At 38.4% G+C, this 18,105-nt stretch overlaps 1 protein-coding gene across 1 annotated transcript in view; it reads left to right on the top strand.

The window, feature by feature from the left end:
• Positions 1-870: 870 nt before the first annotated feature.
• LOC137326376 (RNA-binding protein Nova-1) overlaps positions 871-18,105 on the top strand; it is a 221,810-nt gene continuing 204,575 nt past the window's right edge. Inside the window, exons 1-2 of the mRNA XM_067991384.1 lie at positions 871-1,544; positions 2,873-3,016. Of these exons, the coding sequence (XP_067847485.1) occupies positions 1,409-1,544; positions 2,873-3,016 (280 nt within the window). The 5' untranslated portion in view covers positions 871-1,408. The remainder of the gene's footprint in view (positions 1,545-2,872; positions 3,017-18,105) is intronic.

The following is an 18,105-nucleotide window of genomic DNA, read 5'->3' as shown; positions in this document are numbered from 1 at the left end:
ACCAAATAAACGAGGATTACGTGATAATATGCTACTTGGAACAAGCAAACACTGATGATTCTGTTTATTAATCCTGTGATCCTAGGAGGTTCTGTTTATTAATCCTGTGATCCTAGGAGGTTCTGTTTATTAATCCTGTGATCCTAGCTATTTCTGAGAACTGCAATAATTAAATTGCCTTGCAATTCAGAGGAGAATGAAGCAGCAAGCTGAAGTAGGAGAGGAACGCAATTGGAACGGCGCGATGCGCTCCTAAGATTGCATCTTCTGGCAGCTCCGCTTCACTGACTGACATTCAGGACACGCGCTCCGGTACCCCCGAGACACAGGGCACGTGACGCGCGCTCCAGCACCAGAATGCGAAGAAGCCGGGATGTATCTCAGCACTGACTTGCACACACACAGGGACAGGTGGTGGGTACGACCACAGCACTACAATCCAGCAAGCCGCTCAGTTTTAAAAGAGCAAACAAATAAACCGCAGTGAATACCGGAAACTATCAAACCAAAGCTCCAGGGCTTTTTTATTTATTTATTTTTTGCAATATTGTTATAGCATCTTACAGGATGTTCCTGCAAAAAATAAGAGCATCCATCATATTGTGAAAACAGAATGCGTTCAGCCAGTACATTCACAACCCTCTCCCGGCTGCAGCGCTTGCACCACAGTCGGGATTGTTCAATGACGCGCCCTGCATTGCGAGGAACCATTTGGCGGATGTCCCGCACCATGCGCGAGCTGATTGGGGGGGGGGGGGTGGGGGGGGGGAGGAGGATCGGGGAACGGGGGGTGGTGGGGGGAAACCGTGGAACCCCCGACAGACAATCCGATTGGCTGATGGGCGCTTGCCAGTCAATGTCGCCGGGGTAACCAAGGGGTTAGGTTGTTTTCGCCCGTTGTCACGAAGGTATTGTGAGAGCGCGAGCGGAGCGGAGCGAGAGGAGCTGCGTCTGCTTCAGCTGGGTGACCTCTGACCCTCTCCCCCAATCTCAACCCCCCCCCCCCCTCTCTCTCTCTCTCCCTTCCTCCCGCCCCTCCCCCGCCCCCGCCGAAATCGGGCAGCTGCGGCGCTGACAATGAGTGAAGCGGCACCGAGAGCGGCGGCACCACCATCACCAGCAGCGGCGGCGGCGGCGGCGACAGCGGGAGGAGCAGCATTAGAGTAGGAGTCCCGTGCACTGCCACATACATCTCTCACTCACTCACTCCTCTCTCACTCACTCACTCACTCCTCTCTCACTCACTCCACTCACTCACACCCTCCCTCTCCCTCCTCCTCTCTCACTCCCCCCCCCCTCTCCTCTTCATCCATTCCCTTTATATACATTACAGATATTTTCAATAATTATCATATAACCGCATCTCTACAGCACCCCCCCCCCTTCCCCCCCAAAAAAAAACAACAACATGATGGCGGCAGCTCCCATCCAGCAGAACGGGACCCACACGGAGGTTCCCATAGACCTGGATCCCCCCGACTCAAGAAAGCGACCGCTCGAAGCGCCTCCTGAAGCGGGCAGCACCAAGAGAACAAACACTGGCGGTGGGTATCAGCATTTTATTCTCATTCAGCTTCGCTAAAAAGCCCTTGCAAAAAATGGCGTCTGTTTTCGCAATCCATTAAAAAAAATCTTATTATTTTGTTTAAAAAATTTTTTTTTTAATTGATATTGAAGTCTTACCTTTCATCGCTGGATGATGGTACGGATCATTGACAGAGAGGTTCCTGGCCGTGAACTGGCAGAAACTCTTATAATTTGGATTGTGGGATGAGTAGCGGTTTGAGCGGAGTTCACTTTCTAACGTTTATTGCATTTTAATAATAGGGTGCAAGAAGGCTGCGTGGTGAATCGTCTTTGTGGTTAGCCAAAAGCTTGTGCATTTGCCAGTTACTGACTGTATAATTGATCATCATGTAATTTTGTTGTTGGGTAAATCTGCTGTTTTGTAGCAACAATGCAAACAATCTTGATTTGTTTAGTGTTACTTTTGAATATATATATATGTATATAGTCGGTTTTATTTTCCTCTTTAGATTTGTAACTGACATTGTTACCTATACAACAATCAAGTAGTTGGAATGAAGGCAGACACAGGCTTGAAGTGAAGTGATCCTTTAATTAATGAGCTTAAAGAGATCGCTGCTCTCTAATAACACCAGTTAAAGAAATCTGGGATTGTTCTCTCAGGCATTTCTATTGTGAAGTGATATATCACTGTTAGGGATCAGATATAGAAACCAAACCAAGTTCTGAAGAGAGGGGTGTCGTTTTTTCCACACTTGAGAGGGATCATTGATTCACGTGTAGTTGTTAATTATGTTCGTATCTTGTGTCTAAAAGTAAACAAACAGTAAGTAATCATTAGGGCTGCTGCGGAGCTGTTCTCAGTTAAACTGCGTTTATTTATTTACATAGTGCTGTATGTGGAGATATTTAACTGCGCTACACGCAAACAGCGCGGTTTTATAGGTCAATTACAAATTCACGATCACCATGGAAACCACGACTGTCATCATCTTCTGATACATTATTCAAAATCCTTCTAAACATGGGTACGCAGAGGCACTCTTTCTCCCTCTGCATCACAAAATGTCATTTATTTTTGTGACGTTTGGCATAGAGTAACTGTTTCTTTTGTAATGGCCAGTAGTTTGTGCAAATTTAATACGATGTACTATATAGAGTAAAATATTTTTTTCTAGTAAAATATATCTTGTAACCGGTTCTTGAAAATCACGAAGTAAAATTGTCAAATAGACTGATTTATGATTATTCCGTTTTATAATGGATTCCAGGGCAGAGATTGGGGGGAAAATCGTGCTTGACCTGTATTTGTGATTGCAATAATCTATTCATTTTCCTTTTGCAGAAGACGGCCAATATTTTTTAAAAGTCCTTATACCTAGCTATGCTGCCGGATCTATTATTGGAAAGGGGGGACAAACCATTGTCCAACTGCAGAAAGAGACTGGTGCCACGATCAAACTGTCCAAATCCAAAGATTTCTATCCAGGTAGGTGAAAGCGAGCTCAGTCTCAATGGCTGACAGGAGGGGAAACGATTCCCCCAAATAATCGGGACGATACTGTATATGCAATATAGAGGACATTTTAAGGGTGTTGTTCGAAAAGAGTGAATAATGCATTTACTTTTATCGTCTCCACTGTCAGTTTTCGAATATTTTGTGGTCGTGCTCTACTGTGGCTTTGAAGCATATGTATTTTGCTTATGTGATTTTTTTTTCATTTGTTAATGAGCCGCGAAACTGATTTGATAGAATTTTGTGTCTGAATGTGGATATCCTCCCCCCCCCCCCCCCCCGCCCCCGAAATACAAAACGTTAAACGTAAGGAAAGGAGCAAGAAACTGTTAGTTCTTTTACTTCTTTTGACATAAATATGTAATCCATAGAAGTCCTTTGCTGTAATATTTTTAACAGTTCATATCAGTGATATTTTATTGCACGTCATTGCGTAAATTGTGCGCGAAAACAACTTTTATCCTAGACAGGAATTGCGAAAACCAATTTGAGCTTGTCTGATGATAATTATGATGAATGAGATTGCCAGAGCTGCAACGTTCTGGGTTTAGCAGGAGCCGGTGCTGGATGCACTATTTAGTTCTGTCATTCATTCAGCTTTGGGATGTGACTGAAGTGGAAAGAGCTAAATTAAAAATCAGTGGTTTTAAGACAAAAAAAGGTTATTGCTTTTGAATAAGTAAGCTGCTTTAGAGCCCGGGGTTGTGTCCAATGAGATGAATGAATTCCGTGATCTAGCTGGGACAGCTGGTGTGACGCTGCAGTAGAGCATTTGGGGCATTTCATTCCGTAGCAATATTAACTGGGGGAGAGAACGGGCTCATCTCACTACACGTGACTTCTGATGATTGCAGGACAAACTATTTATCTTTTTTCAGTTGTGCGTTTTATGAAATTGAGGAATGGTGCTTTTCGAAAAGGACAGATTGTAGTAAATTCTACGGACACCCAATCGAGCATAGAACGACTTTGACAGCTGGAGCCTGAGCTTTGGTCTGGTTTTTAGATTGTGCGATGCAGAAAGCCTTCAAGCTTATGCGAATTGTATGCATGAATTATAACGTGAAAATAATTTTGCGCTCTTGATTAGTTAGAACCATTTCATATCTGCCATCAGTTGGACTAGATGAACGTACCCTTGTGATTATCTGGAGTGTTTGTGTTTGACCGCCAGCCTCCTGAACTTTCTGAGGTCCTGGCATTCCTGCTCAGAGTAGATGCCTCTGGTCTTCCAGCCTTCTTGAGACACAAACACACACACACAGAGGAAAGCAAACTGTGCTGGCCACAAGCAGTCTGTGCAACACGTGCAGCAGTGTTTGTATCAGTCTGAATCATAGTTTATTCCCAATTGAATGACAAAATATGCAGCTCTGTGTGTCCTTCGGATCGAGTTGCCTGCTTTGGGATTAATGGTACACATATATAACTTGTAATGTTTTTTTCATCCAGTATTCCCAGTAAATGTGTTCAAATATTTGGAAAAGTGACATTCTGCCTTCCTACATAGATTTCATATAAATATTCACCCATTGAGGGATTCAGTATCCTTCCTATTGCTACATCCTGAACTAATTTTGTAGTGTGTTTCAAGAACACTGTAAGTTAAGAAATGCTTAATTCTGCGGTGTTGGTCCAGTTTTCATTGCCATATGAGAAGCAGTCCTAGTATTCCGTTTCAGTATCCTGAAATAGTAAAATGTTTGAATGTTTCACAGCCTCACAAAATCAGTTTGTTAAATTCTTTTATATAACTGGTGTATGAAAGAGCTTAACAGGGTTCAAAAGGAATCCTCCTTTGTGATGCACCTTTCTAGTTGTTGTTCCTCCCTAAAGTTGAATATTATAATGCAAATGTGGGAAAACGTAAACACAAAAGATTTCTAATAGTCTCAATAGCTAATATTTAGTGTAGAAATGCTACTGCTATTATTATGATTTATTTACCAAAATATAATGGTCATGCAAATGTTTCAGTTATTTGTAACCTATACCACTAAAATAGACTTGTATTTTTGAAACTTCCATATTCTATATTTAACTATGAAAATATATGTATGTTGACCTCTTTTGATGAAAATATTTTTTTATAAGTTGATCTTGGCTTTTTACCACATGAAATAACTTAAAGCCATTGAAATATTTATAATTTCACAATTGCAACAATATTGCAGGGGCCTGAACTGCATCATACCAAGTAATACAGACTTGTTAGTGAGTACCAGAACCAGCCTTAATTCACCTTAACGTGACTATTTAGTTGTCACTTCTTTGTTGCAATTACTGTGTATTTTTAAAGGCAAAATTAAAGATTGTAGATGGCAAGCCTATTGGTATTGCTCCCTGCTCCATATAATTGGCAGTTACACATGTAATAGAGGTGCATGTCCATGCTTGCTTTTACTGAGCCGCTCAATATAGGTACTTGAGTGGACAGTGTCACCATTAAGATCCCCATCTGAACTTTTTGTGGTATTTTCAATGGAAATAATTCCTCTCATGGTGATTTATTTGAAATATATTTTTGGTTGATATTATCATGGTAGTGATATTTAATATGCTGCCAAGGCAGCTGGGATAACCAAATGGAGAGTATTAAATAATTGTTCACTAGTTCTCTGTTTATATTAATACAGTTTTTGAACAAAAACTCAGATGCATTGAAATATTTCAAATATGGTATACATAGGCAGAATGTGTTGGAGAGCAGTGAGCAATGATAAACATTTCAACTCATGACTGCAAGTTAACTATTCATCAGTTTCCTGGACATCCTTAAATGTGCAGATATTTCACATATTGCTCCTGGACACAGCGCATTTTCTAATGCGTTTTTTTTGTTGTCATGCCAGCTTATAGAATCTGTGTAAATATAAAAGTAGCCTGGAGAATTGATCTATAACCTTATCACCAATTTACATTTTAAGTAAAAAAAATATTTTGCTGTCTTGGTCAAAATCACCTTTTTTTATAACATGCTGCAACAATAATAGCTTATTCTTAAAAATAGAATCCAGAATTTAATAAGAATGTAATCAACAGATGCTCATACTTGAATAACCTCTCTAAGCCTGTTTAATTTATTTGGAGAAAAGTACAAAACATTCTGTTCCCATTCCATTTTCTGTTTGAAAATGCAGACTAAAAGTTTAGTAATGGTTTGGAATTAATGTGTGGATTCTTAAAGATTGAAATCCTGTTCTGCAGTATGTAGCACTAAATGATCTAACTGAGCGAAGTAATGACCTGAAAGAAAAGGATCTGTATTGAAAGGTAACTCTGCACTGTGTGCTACATTTGACGTCCGGTTTATCCGCAATATGTTAGCTTACGTTATTGAATCGTCCTGTCAAATAATTGCTTATTAAAGATATGTAACTGATGGTTTTAAATATTATTCTGTAAACAGGTGCTGCATAATACATTACTGTTTTTTAAGATCCTTTGCATATATTTTTCTATATTGCAAAAAATTCCATTTTGAATTTGAAAATGGTGAATTACTTTTAACAAAAATTGCTGCTCTCTATGGTAATTTCCTTGTGTGTTCTGAAGCAGAAAATTACAATCGTACTATGTTTGTGCATAACCATATCCTTTATTACCATATATCTCTCTTCTGCTAATACAAATTACATGCGGTATGCAGTGCTGAACTCTGAGGATTCCAGAAGCATTAATGTTCACTTTTTAAAATAACTTTCAAAAACTGTAGTGAATTAATGAATGCCCTACCGTTTTTACATTCTTCTAATTCACCGTTCTAATAAAACAACAAAGTAAAATTACAGTCACTTGTGCAGATGTTATGTTACAGAAAATGAGTATTTTAAAAGATGCAAAGGTCATTGCATGGTTAAAATGCTAATGAAGTCCTAGATATTAATGCACTTCACCTTTGTAAGAGGAAACGGTGATGTTTCCCCAACAACTCTGGATTACTACAGTAATGCCACATATAGCATAGAAAGAAGTTCTACACATTTTATTGAGCTTTAGCCAGTTGGATGTGGAAAGATGGGTAGCTGGTTAAAGAAAAACAAAAGCAGTTACTGAGATTTCTGATGTGTACAAATCTTATCTTATTAAGATTATTCATAGTACTGCCAGTCTACTTGATAATTATCCAAAAGAGCTGCCAATTTTTCAAACTCACAAAAGACTCTCGCTGCTGCAGCCTATTTAGTGTTATACCACAGTGCAAATCAGGATAGGGAGGTGATCTGTTGCCATGTAGTAGGTTGCCAGCTGCTCACACTGACAATTCTTAACAGGGCAGCTGCTGGTCATGTGACTGGTGCAGATGGATTTAAATGGTTACTTTCTTATGAACAAAGGATTTTTTTGTGTCCGAATTAAGAAATAAAGGACAAAGCTTTGGTGGGGTGAGGTGGAGGATAGAAGGGGCAAAATGCAGTGAAAATGATAACGTGGCAGCTATGATGGCATTTGGAAACACTAATAATCAGTCACACGCTAACTGAAAGCATACCTTCTAAGATTGGGAGTAATTTTCAGAACAAACCATATTGAAAGAATATGACCAGATAAAGTCCTGAGTAATGTGTAATTTATAGCATGGCGTGCATGAAAAAATAGGAATTGCTAATAACTCATGTTGAATATCTAGCTGACCATGAATTGTGGCTTGGTATTGGGATAAAATTACCTGTTGTTTGGCAGTATCCCATATAAACATAAGTTTATTGGGGATTTCATGTTGACTATTCTAATTGCTAGTCAAGATATTAATTATACATTCAGTAAATTATGTACTTTTGAAATTACAGCACTGTATTCCGTTACATCCCTTTCAACATTTTAATTTTGTAGTAATATGAATACTAAGGCACTATATATTGACTAAACTATTTATTATCTTAGATTTGTCACCATTGAGATCCCAATCTGAACTTTGAGGTATTTTCAATGGAAATTATTCATCTCATGGTAATTCATTTGATATATATTTTTTGGTTGATATTATCATGGTGGTGATATTTAATATGCTGCCAAGGCAGCTGGGATAACCAAATGGAGAGTATTAAATAATTGTTCACTAATTTTCTGTTTATATTAGTTTTTGAACAAAAACCCAGATGCATTGAAATATTTCAAATATGGTATACGTAGGCAGAATGTATTGGAGAGCAGTGAGATATAAAAAACATTTCAACTCATGACTGCAAGTTAACTATTCATCAGTTTCCTGGACATCCTTAAATGTGCAGATCTTTCACATATTGCTCCTGGACACAGCACATTTTCTAATGCATTTTTTTGTTATCATGCCGGCTTATAGAATCTGTGTCAATATAAAAGTAGCCTGGAGAATTGGTCTATAACCTTATCACGAATTTACATTTTAATTAAAAAAAATATTTTGCTGTCTTGCTTTGAAGTTGCCACAACTGATATGAGGGTAATTTTAACCCCCAAAAATGGGTGGGTTGGGGGCGGCTGGGAGGCTAAAATAACACCTTTTTGGAGCAGGACCACATCCCAGCTGCAATGCGTCCACTTCTGGGTTTAACCCAGGCAGGTTTGTATGCGTGTGCATAACAGACACCAGGAAGTCCCGCCCTCGCTTAAAGCCGGTGGGCCGATGTTTAAAGGGGCAAGTACCTCATTTGAATACTTGAGGTACTTAATATTTTGTGTATTGAAAAATGTAAATGAATTTAACCTTACTTGTTCGGGTTTCCCATCACTTCTGATTCATGTCAAGTGGAAGCAGGCGGAAAGGTCGGATCTATGAGGTGAGTGCCTTTATTGAGCTGCCTGTGGGCCTGGAGGAGCAGGAGTGCTTCATCCAGGCCCAACCAGCACACCTGGCCAACAGGGCCCTTGCAATAGGACCCCCCCCCCCCCACCAAATGGTGGGCACACCCTCCACCCTCCCCCACCTCCAGATGGTGCCCCCCCCCCCCCCCCCACCTACCTCCGGCTCGTCACCCGATCTCGTCTTCTGACTCTAACCCCTTCGAGCGATCTCCGATCTCCAACTTCCGGCCCGCGATCTTCTTCCCGGCCGATCTTCTCCCCCGTCTCCCCCGACCTTCTCCCCCGTCTCCCCCGACCTTCTCCCCTGTCCTCCGATCTCCACCTTCCAGCCCTTGGGTGTCCTCCCTGGCCCTTGATCCCTCCTACCCCTGGCTGTGGACTCCCACCGCAGGCCTTCCCACACCACAGCCAGCCAGTCTGTCAATCAGGCTGGCTGCCTGGTGCGAATCCGGAAATAAAATTTGTTGGCCTCGTTAACTTCACGATCACAGATTGCAACCCGCCAACTTACCTTCGGGATTTTGCACCCGAAAATCCCCCCCCCCCCCCCCCCCCTGCTCCCTTCTCGGCTCGAGGTCAAAATCTTGCTCCATGTGTCCGTCCCCCTTTTCTATGGTCATTGAAATTTTGAACATCTGACTTTAAGTCTAGATATATTGCCTGCTGAGTTTGCTTTTTAATCGTATTAAAAGTAGTGTGGAATTATATTTCTAGTTTTAGTTTGGAAGTGTGGAATCATTTGTGTTTTTTAATTTAAAGTTTGATGGTTGAATTAAAAGTAGACTGCAGCATGACGGTGAAGGGGGACAAAACACAGCCGTGGTTTTTGTCTGGCCCTTGGTCATGGCTTGGATTTTGTTTTATCACATTATTTATCCAGTGTGTAGATATTATTTATTTTAAGTTGAATTGATAAGTGGTTCCAATCAGTGGCTTGTGGAAGAAATAAATGTCTGGATTTAAACTGCTACACATTTTGTAGTTGAATGAGAAAGTAGTTTCATCACTTTCAGTGTGCTATGTTAATCGCTTTTTATCCAGTGCATTATCTTAATGTAAATTTTAAATAAATTGCATTTACTGGTTCTGTCATATATGACTCTTTCCTGTTACACTTGAATTATGAATTTTTGTAAACCAAAATCATCCCTTGTCATGTCTTTCAATTCTGCCACAAATTAAGTGCTAACTTTTAAAGTCTTAACTAATGACATTTAATAATACATTTTTAAATGGAAGTTAACCTGAGGTAAATATTTTGCATATGAACATAACATATTTTTCTAGTCTGTATTGCCTCCCTTTTCCACCTCCCCACCAAAAAGATAATTTAGTCACAGTATGCTTCTCAAATGTTTCTTGACGAGCCAATGTGCTAATGCCATAAGAATAAACATTAGTACTATCATTATAATTTGTAAAGTGAATACCCAATAATCTGCTTAATTTTCTAATAATTCAGAACTTCAGGAAAGCATTTAATTAGGAAAATAATGTATCCATTCCTATGAGATTGTACCTGTCTAAGTTTCAGTCATGTAGTTATATACACATAATCTGGCTTAGCGACCAGTAGGTTAATGAATAAGAATGAGATAAATTTGAGTGATCAGTTGGTATAATTCTAAGTGTTACGTATTATACTAAAGACTGAGACTAGAATGTCTGTGTGTGTTCATAATTCAATGTAAAAAGTAGTACATTCAGAAGATTTGTATAAGTAGCTATTACAAAGCAATATCAATACAATTACACAAAGCCCCTCTGTTAATGGGTCCTGTTGAATCTATATCTCAAGCTCATATGAGTGAATTAAGGAGAAATTGAACACTGCTTTCTGCATCATTGTTTCCAATGTAATGGGCCAGCTCATGAACTTGGACTTTTGTTGTAAAGGAGTGAAAACAGCTGTTGTAAAATTTAATTTTTATGATAGCTGGTGAGGACACCATTAACCAGCAGTAGTGTATTAAATTGAAGACTCCTTTCATTTTTAATAGGTTCATGAGAAATACAGATTTAGTCACATAAATCAGTGATGGGTGTACAAACTAGTGAGTCCCCTAAAAAAAATCAAAACAATCACTGGCTCCCTATGCCAACACTAGCGTAGCATAACAAAATACATTTTGATTTTGTCTTTGTCAGGTTACAGTTTTATGTGTATGTATAATATTGACTGTTTTGAGGGCTATAGTGTTAAACTATTGACCTAGATGTTACAAAGCACAAGGATTAGGTTACTATTGACATTGTTGGTCCCTTATGAAGCCCAAGGGGTGACTGTTTGCCATTAAAGACCGGAAATTACAGATTTTTTTTTTATTGTGCTCTTGAACTAAATGCTATACATTAAAACTGGAATATTTTTCATTGGCTTTGTGCAGGCTGTGAGCTAGCTCTGTGATGTCAACAGACAGTCATCGTCTTGTCCACCCGCTGATATAAGTCACTGACAATTATTGCTTGCTGACATCAATTAGCAGGCAGTAATGAAAGCATCTTCTTTCATGGGATGGCCCTTAAACCATTTCTATTCAACATTTCAGTGTGTTTGTGTATACATTCACAGTAAATTAATGGATTACAAATTTTAATTAACAAATTTGTGTAAATGGCATAATCCTAATTGAATAATTATTGGGAAATAATTGGTTATAATTTCTGCTACAAGACAAGAACAGAACTGATGTTCTCGTGTGGCTTTGTAAACCTTGAGAGCGCATTTTGGGTTTATTTGCAGGGCTCAAGGAAAGGAGAGTTTGTGATTAAAATGCAGTGCAGAAGCAGGTGCATGCTGTGGTTATGATGCTAAAATTTTAGTAGAGAAATTTCAATCCTCATCCCAGGATCCGATTGTGTGGCTACCTTCAATTTTGTTTAGAGAGGTTGTAAATTCTGAGTGACTTAACTGATTCAAAGTGGGGTTCAGATCATTCAGCAGTGAAATCAGTGAGTGTACATTAAAAGCCATTATGATTTAAGGAACTGCATGTAATTAAATGCAAGACTTTTAGGATTGTATAGCAAGTTTATATTTTTGGAATGCAATTTTTACAAAGGGGTTATTCACGATCATGTTTTACAGCTATTATCATAACTCCCAACATTATATTTCAGCTTTCAAATCATTCCATTGTGTGTTTTCAAACAATTTTAACACCGTAATCTTTATTTGGATTGAGGATGATTTGAGTTTTGCTTCTGTTTTTGTGTGGTCATTGCCAGAAACCAGCGAACTCTACGTCTGATGACTATCATATTTAAAGGATAATTGTTGGAATATAGTTCCTGAAAGTTTATTGAAGAATAATTTGCAGTTGACTACTAGGAAAAATGTGGGCAATGTATATTAAAAACGATTACTTTTTTTTCCTGCTGATTTTTATTTATTTAGAGAATTTATCAAGCTGGTATAAAGATGTAATGACCCACCTTTTCTTCAGAATGGAACATTTTCCACTTGAGCACTCAGGTCAGCTTCAAGTACTCCTAGGTCAGATATAGCACAATAAGATGCAGATGAAAGCTCCCACTAGACATTCTTACCATCAGAAGAACACCCTGTACTGTAACCGTGTGACATTTTTCTATTTCGTAAAGTAGCCATCCTGTGCTCTCTGAGTGAGATTGCCAATTTGTGCTTAAGGGCCCATGTGTACTAGTGGCTGTTCTTAGCCAGTTAAAAGAGGAGACTTTCCTCCCATCAGGCTGAGGTGGATTTGGACCCAGGACCCAGAGGTGAAAAGCTGGAATCAAATCCAATGTGCTACTCAGTCCCATTTCTCTCTTTCTTCCCCTCTTTCAACAGTTGGAAACATTTTTAAATTACCAGACCACTGTGGAGCTATAGCTGTAAATTGTTGAAAATGGTAACCATTCCCCACTCTCCTATTCTGCTGGGGATAGAGATGTGGAAACCAAGTTCTTTGTTGTTATTGACCACAATGTTTAGTTGCAGCTGCTTACACTGGAGTCAAGCCAGGATCCAAGCTTAACTGTTGTAGGTCTGTCAAGCCACATCTTTTAGAAATAGAAATGACTTTCGAGGTCTGAGTATGAGATTGTCATCTCATTTCCATCTTTGGATGCAATTCTGATATAAAGTAGAACAGCATCTGCAGAGATCTAACTGACAAACCTCTCACTGGGACTCATCATTGCTGGCTACAGCAGGTGCAGGGTTCTTCAGCCCTTTCAAAGGATTGGGAATTTTGTTTTAAAATTCATCCGGAGACTAGAGGGAATGTAGTCTTGTGAGCAGTATGCTAGATGTCAGTTGTCCAGTACTGGAATGCCGCAGGTAATTGGGCAGGACTGGTGGGAAATGTGGCAATGTGCTTCTCACGTTGCACTGCAGCTGCTGTTGCGCTTAATTAATCTGACCCTTAGAGGCTGTGGTGTCATGGTACAGCACACACACATACACACAAGAAATGGCTAGACTACACGTTCTCAGTTCATGTCGAGTCTCATGTAGTATCCATGTGATTGCGAGAAAAGAAGGAAAATCTCTGCCACTGTAAAAATTATCTGTAGAAAGGTGTATTACAAAGATTAATAGTTGTACTATTTGTGACGTATCAGATTTCTAATGGGATAAAGTCCATTAAATTATTTAGCTGGTGAAATATAAAAACAAACAGCTGAGCTGAAATTGGACACCAGCTGGTGTTTTGAGGATGGAATATTCATTTTGATATTAAAGTGCAATTAACATGTTATTTCACAATTGCTATTTGTATAGGTGGTGAAATTTCACTTAACGATTTACCACAAATGAGCAATTTGAGTTGTTACTTACAGTATATTGGCAGAACTGGTTATTACAATGAGCCCCTTCACTTATACTATGTGTTTTCAGGGTGCATTTTATATTTTGCTTTGCCTTCTGCTTTCCGTTAGGAACCCAATTGAATTAGGTATGGATTTCTACTTGACCCAGAGCAATGCCATTCCAAGTTCATAAAAGGATTTTGTTTCGAAAAAAGATAATTTTTCCTACTAAGACTTGCTGATACTATCACATGATATCTCTCGTGACAACTCAGCTGCAGGACGGACAAGACTTACTACAAATGTTGCAGATAAATTTGAAAGCAGGAAGCCTTGAAAGTAAAATACGCTTTTACTCCCAGCACCCCAAAAGGTACATGTCTTAAGTGAATACTATTGTACCTACTGATTCCCTTAACATGATGTAGCTTAGCACTGTTTGACTTGGAAGTTTGCATCAAGGTGACTGTTTTATTAGGTAGAGGTTAGTCAGAGTAGTCAATGTGAACTTCAAGGATTTCAAAATGTAAGTTAAGATAATCATCTGTTAGTGGTTAAACCCCCCCCCCCCCCCCCCGAATCTTTCCCCTCCCCCAGCTCCTTCTCATGTTCTTGGCATCCCTTGTAAACATGAACTTTGTCCCAGCACACACACAGTCAAAATCTGCAGGTTCCTTCGTGGGCATTCATTTTTGTACTGTCCTTAAAAAGAATGATGGGAGGTACCTAGCCATCTGATGCCATTTAGGTAGGCCACATTTTGCCCCCGATATAATGGCCAAACCAAAATCTGGCAAAGTGAATCACTAATTTGGAATATTGACCTTCACTATTCAACGGCCATCTGCTGTTCTGCACCAGGATGAACCAAGTGTCCTCCTTTCTCAATGATACTGATGAGTTAAAAAGTATGCTTTTGTATTTGTGAATTATTTCAAATGTTATCTTATCAAGATATAACTACAATACAAAATGTGTAACTAGTTTATTACAGAATGGAACTAAAAAAGAAACAATTGTAACATTTTTAAGGCTGTGTTTAATCATGAAATAATTAAAATTGGGACACTAAATCAATTGTCATAATGCCTTTTGCTATGAGTATTAAAGAAGATGCCACACTTGACCTGATTTTTCAGACACTGCTCTACAGAGGAGTGCCTAATGTACATAATTGTGATGAAATATAAATGGAAAATGTAATTTTGGTCTTCAAGTTATTGGCTGACAGTGAGTTACATAGTGTTTTTTTTAAAAAAATAGTACCCAGGCACTCTGAACAAGATGTGTTTTTTACAGCAATGTATGCTGTTATTATACAAAATTTCATTTTTAAGTAGAAAACTATTGTTTTTATGTGGGTTTATTGTAGCTGAATATTTGATAGTTACTTCAATCAATTGAATATTGGTATACCAAAATAATTAGTTGCTGCAGCCCTGGTTACATGTATTGAAGCCAGTGAAGTACTGAGCGACTGTTGCATTTTTGGAGGTGTTGTCCTTGGAGACTAAATTGAGGCTCTGTTTGTTCCAGGGGACATTGAAGATCTCATGACACTGTTTGAATAAAGAGCTTGGAGCTCTCCCAGTGTTCTGGCCAAGATTCTTTTTTCAAGCCATACCATGAAAAATTTGCTTTGTTTAATGTTTTAGAATCCCTTGGAGGCGAGAGGATCCAAAAATTCTCCTAAATTTGCTAATTGCTTTAGCTATTTTCTGTTCTAATTGAAAGCTGGATTTAATTAAATATATCTTCAATATTTAGCTGTTTTCCATTTTAAAGACATATAAATTTGTTTTTTGTTCTCCTCCTCTATGCAGAAAATATATTCTGCTCGTTCTGCACTCACTATAACAAGAACAAGATCCCTTTAGGTTTGTTTTGATGGGCAGGGAGCTCTTTTGAGCTTAATTTGTACCGTGTGGGTGACAAGATAATCTAACTAGATGGAAGTATTTATTTTGCAAGAAATCCTCATTTTTCTCTCTCAGATTTACACTACAAGTGAAGTAGAAAACATGAAATCCAGAACACAAACTGTGATAATGTTGTCCTATTGTCAGAAGACAAGTTCATATTAGTGTGCTTATGAGTTAATTAAAACCTGACAGGCCACTTAATGCTGGATTTTGGAGTTTAAAATCTGTGCCTTTGCTGTAGATAAAATTGCAGAAATGTGGTAGCAAACTGTTATCGGATAAGGTGTATGGTGTGCCTTTTGTTCTCCTGAGCTTTGCACACAAGTATTACTATTAATAAAGCATTAATTAAGAAGTGAAAAAAAAAGTTAGTTTTAGGACTAACTTTATCTTCATGTTAAACCCTATAGGAACTGACTTATCACATGTTGGATATATGTTAATATTTGTTAGTCCATCATAGTGTTTAATCATATACAAAACCTAAATAAAAATGTCCTCATGCCATGCTCCATCACTGACCAACAGTTCAGATGGCTGAAATGTTCACCTACTGCTAGAAAGTGAATGAGGATTTTTTCTTTTTTTGTCCTCTGCTTTGTCTCTGTAGAGGGATGTCTGACATCAGCTTGGTGCCTGCACACAACAGCATGGCTAAAATCAGTAACCCTATGTGTGAAGAATTCTTGGTACAAAGTTATGTCCTATTACTTTGCCACCAGATTTTGCGTTCTAAATGTGCATTATTAAATGTGCAAACTCCATTATTTTTCCAATCTTCCTTGAGCCATTAGGTTCAGGCTTTGTGTGAGTTAATGTATCTTCTGCCACCTACCCCAAAAATAAAGTAAAAAATAATTTTGTGCCCCAGTCTGAAACATACAACTGCAACTAGAACAAACAAATTAATCTTTGCAGCCTTTTTCAGATCAAGCGCAAGTAACTTTTAAAGTTCTGTTTACAAAATTATAGTTATCACTATTTTCATACTTGAGTAAAACGAATGTCATTGTGGTTTCCTGAGAGTGAGACTTGAAAGGTGCAAGTATTCCTGGGTGTGAAATTACCAATGATGTGGAGCAACATATCATCCATAATGGTGCATGTGGTTATCAGAGGACATTGCATAGTGTTTCTGGGGTGCTGGAGAACTGCCATTTTGCTTACCTTGGGAATCTTTTGCATGCATTGTAAAGCTTTTACATTTTTTTGCTTTGCTGTTTTGGAGTTTATGAAATACATTTTGAACTGTCCTTACAATATAACATTTTGGATGCCTTTTCACAAAGATGCCTTAGAATACTTCCCTCTCTATTTTTGAATTAGAATCATTTATTGGAATATTCTGAAAAGAGGCTAGCTATAGTGGTAACCGGCAATGCACAATGAGTTAAGAAGAATGTGTTGGGATACAGCTTTCCTTATCAATGCACCGAGAATGAATGACACATTTTTTTTCTTTCACATTATGAACACCTAGTTTCAAATCCATCCCAGAGAGATGTAGAGGTGGTTTTGTCTCTCTGTCAATTGTTATGTATGATTATTTTACTGCCATAAACATAGCTGCTGAAGCAAATGCACTGCAAGTAGCTTTTGAATGTGCACTCACTAAATATTCATTTGATTATATGTATTCTGTTCCATTGTTAGTGATACAATACTACAGTTAGAACTTCACTGTTTACCAATGCAAGGCATGAGGAGTGGGGAAAAAAAAGAGAATTTTTTTCTCAATTGTTGATGTACCCTGATCAGTTCCCTAAAGTGTAGTCACAAGTTAACAGTGATCATGCACAGAGTAATCTTACAGATTGTCAGAACCTGGATTACTTTTTTAAAAAATCATTACATAACTCAGTCATAAGGTAATATGAAAATGTAGGCAAAAAATATTTGTCAGTACATTTTTATGGATGGTGAGACTCCAATTTTAGGATATTTATATATTTTCTCTCACTTCCCTATTTAATGGTGTTTTTGTGCTATGCACTATTTGAGACTGAGGTTGGAAGAGAGTAGAGGGAGATTTACTTTGCATCTGGTTGAGCTGTACTTGACCTGATAGTGCTTGATGCAGGGTGACCAAAATGAAAAAGCCTTCCATTTCCCAACACTAACATCCTTCACCTTTGCTGAGCTCAAAGAAAACATCCCAATGTATTGGCCACAAAGTTTCATTCGTGGAAATCATTGGACAACATCAATGTAATTCTCCACATATGAGAACAAAGCAAAAAAACACCCTCAAATTAGATTCTAATTGAAACAAATTTAGGAATCCTACTCAAAGTCCATAAGGCCAGCGTGTGTGGCAAATGGAAATGTCAGACTAGTTCTATAGGTTGAAGGTGAGACACATTGGTAGCACAGTACAGTTCAGCCTTCCATTAGGCATGGTCAAAACTGGTCTGGGCATTCTTAGCATTGTCACTATATTGCAAAGCAGAAAGTGGTTCCATCTCTCTGATAAACCATTTGAATTTTAATAGCATAAAGATCTGAAAAGTAATTAATGCTTTATATAAATACAAATAACCAAGTTTAACAACCTCTAATTTTTCTTTTTATGCCTTAAAA

This window comes from Heptranchias perlo, chromosome 10, assembly GCF_035084215.1.
Source record: "Heptranchias perlo isolate sHepPer1 chromosome 10, sHepPer1.hap1, whole genome shotgun sequence".
Classification (NCBI taxonomy): Eukaryota; Metazoa; Chordata; class Chondrichthyes; order Hexanchiformes; family Hexanchidae; genus Heptranchias; species Heptranchias perlo.
Note: the sequence above shows the minus strand (reverse complement) of the source record. Positions and strands in the feature narration are given on the sequence as shown.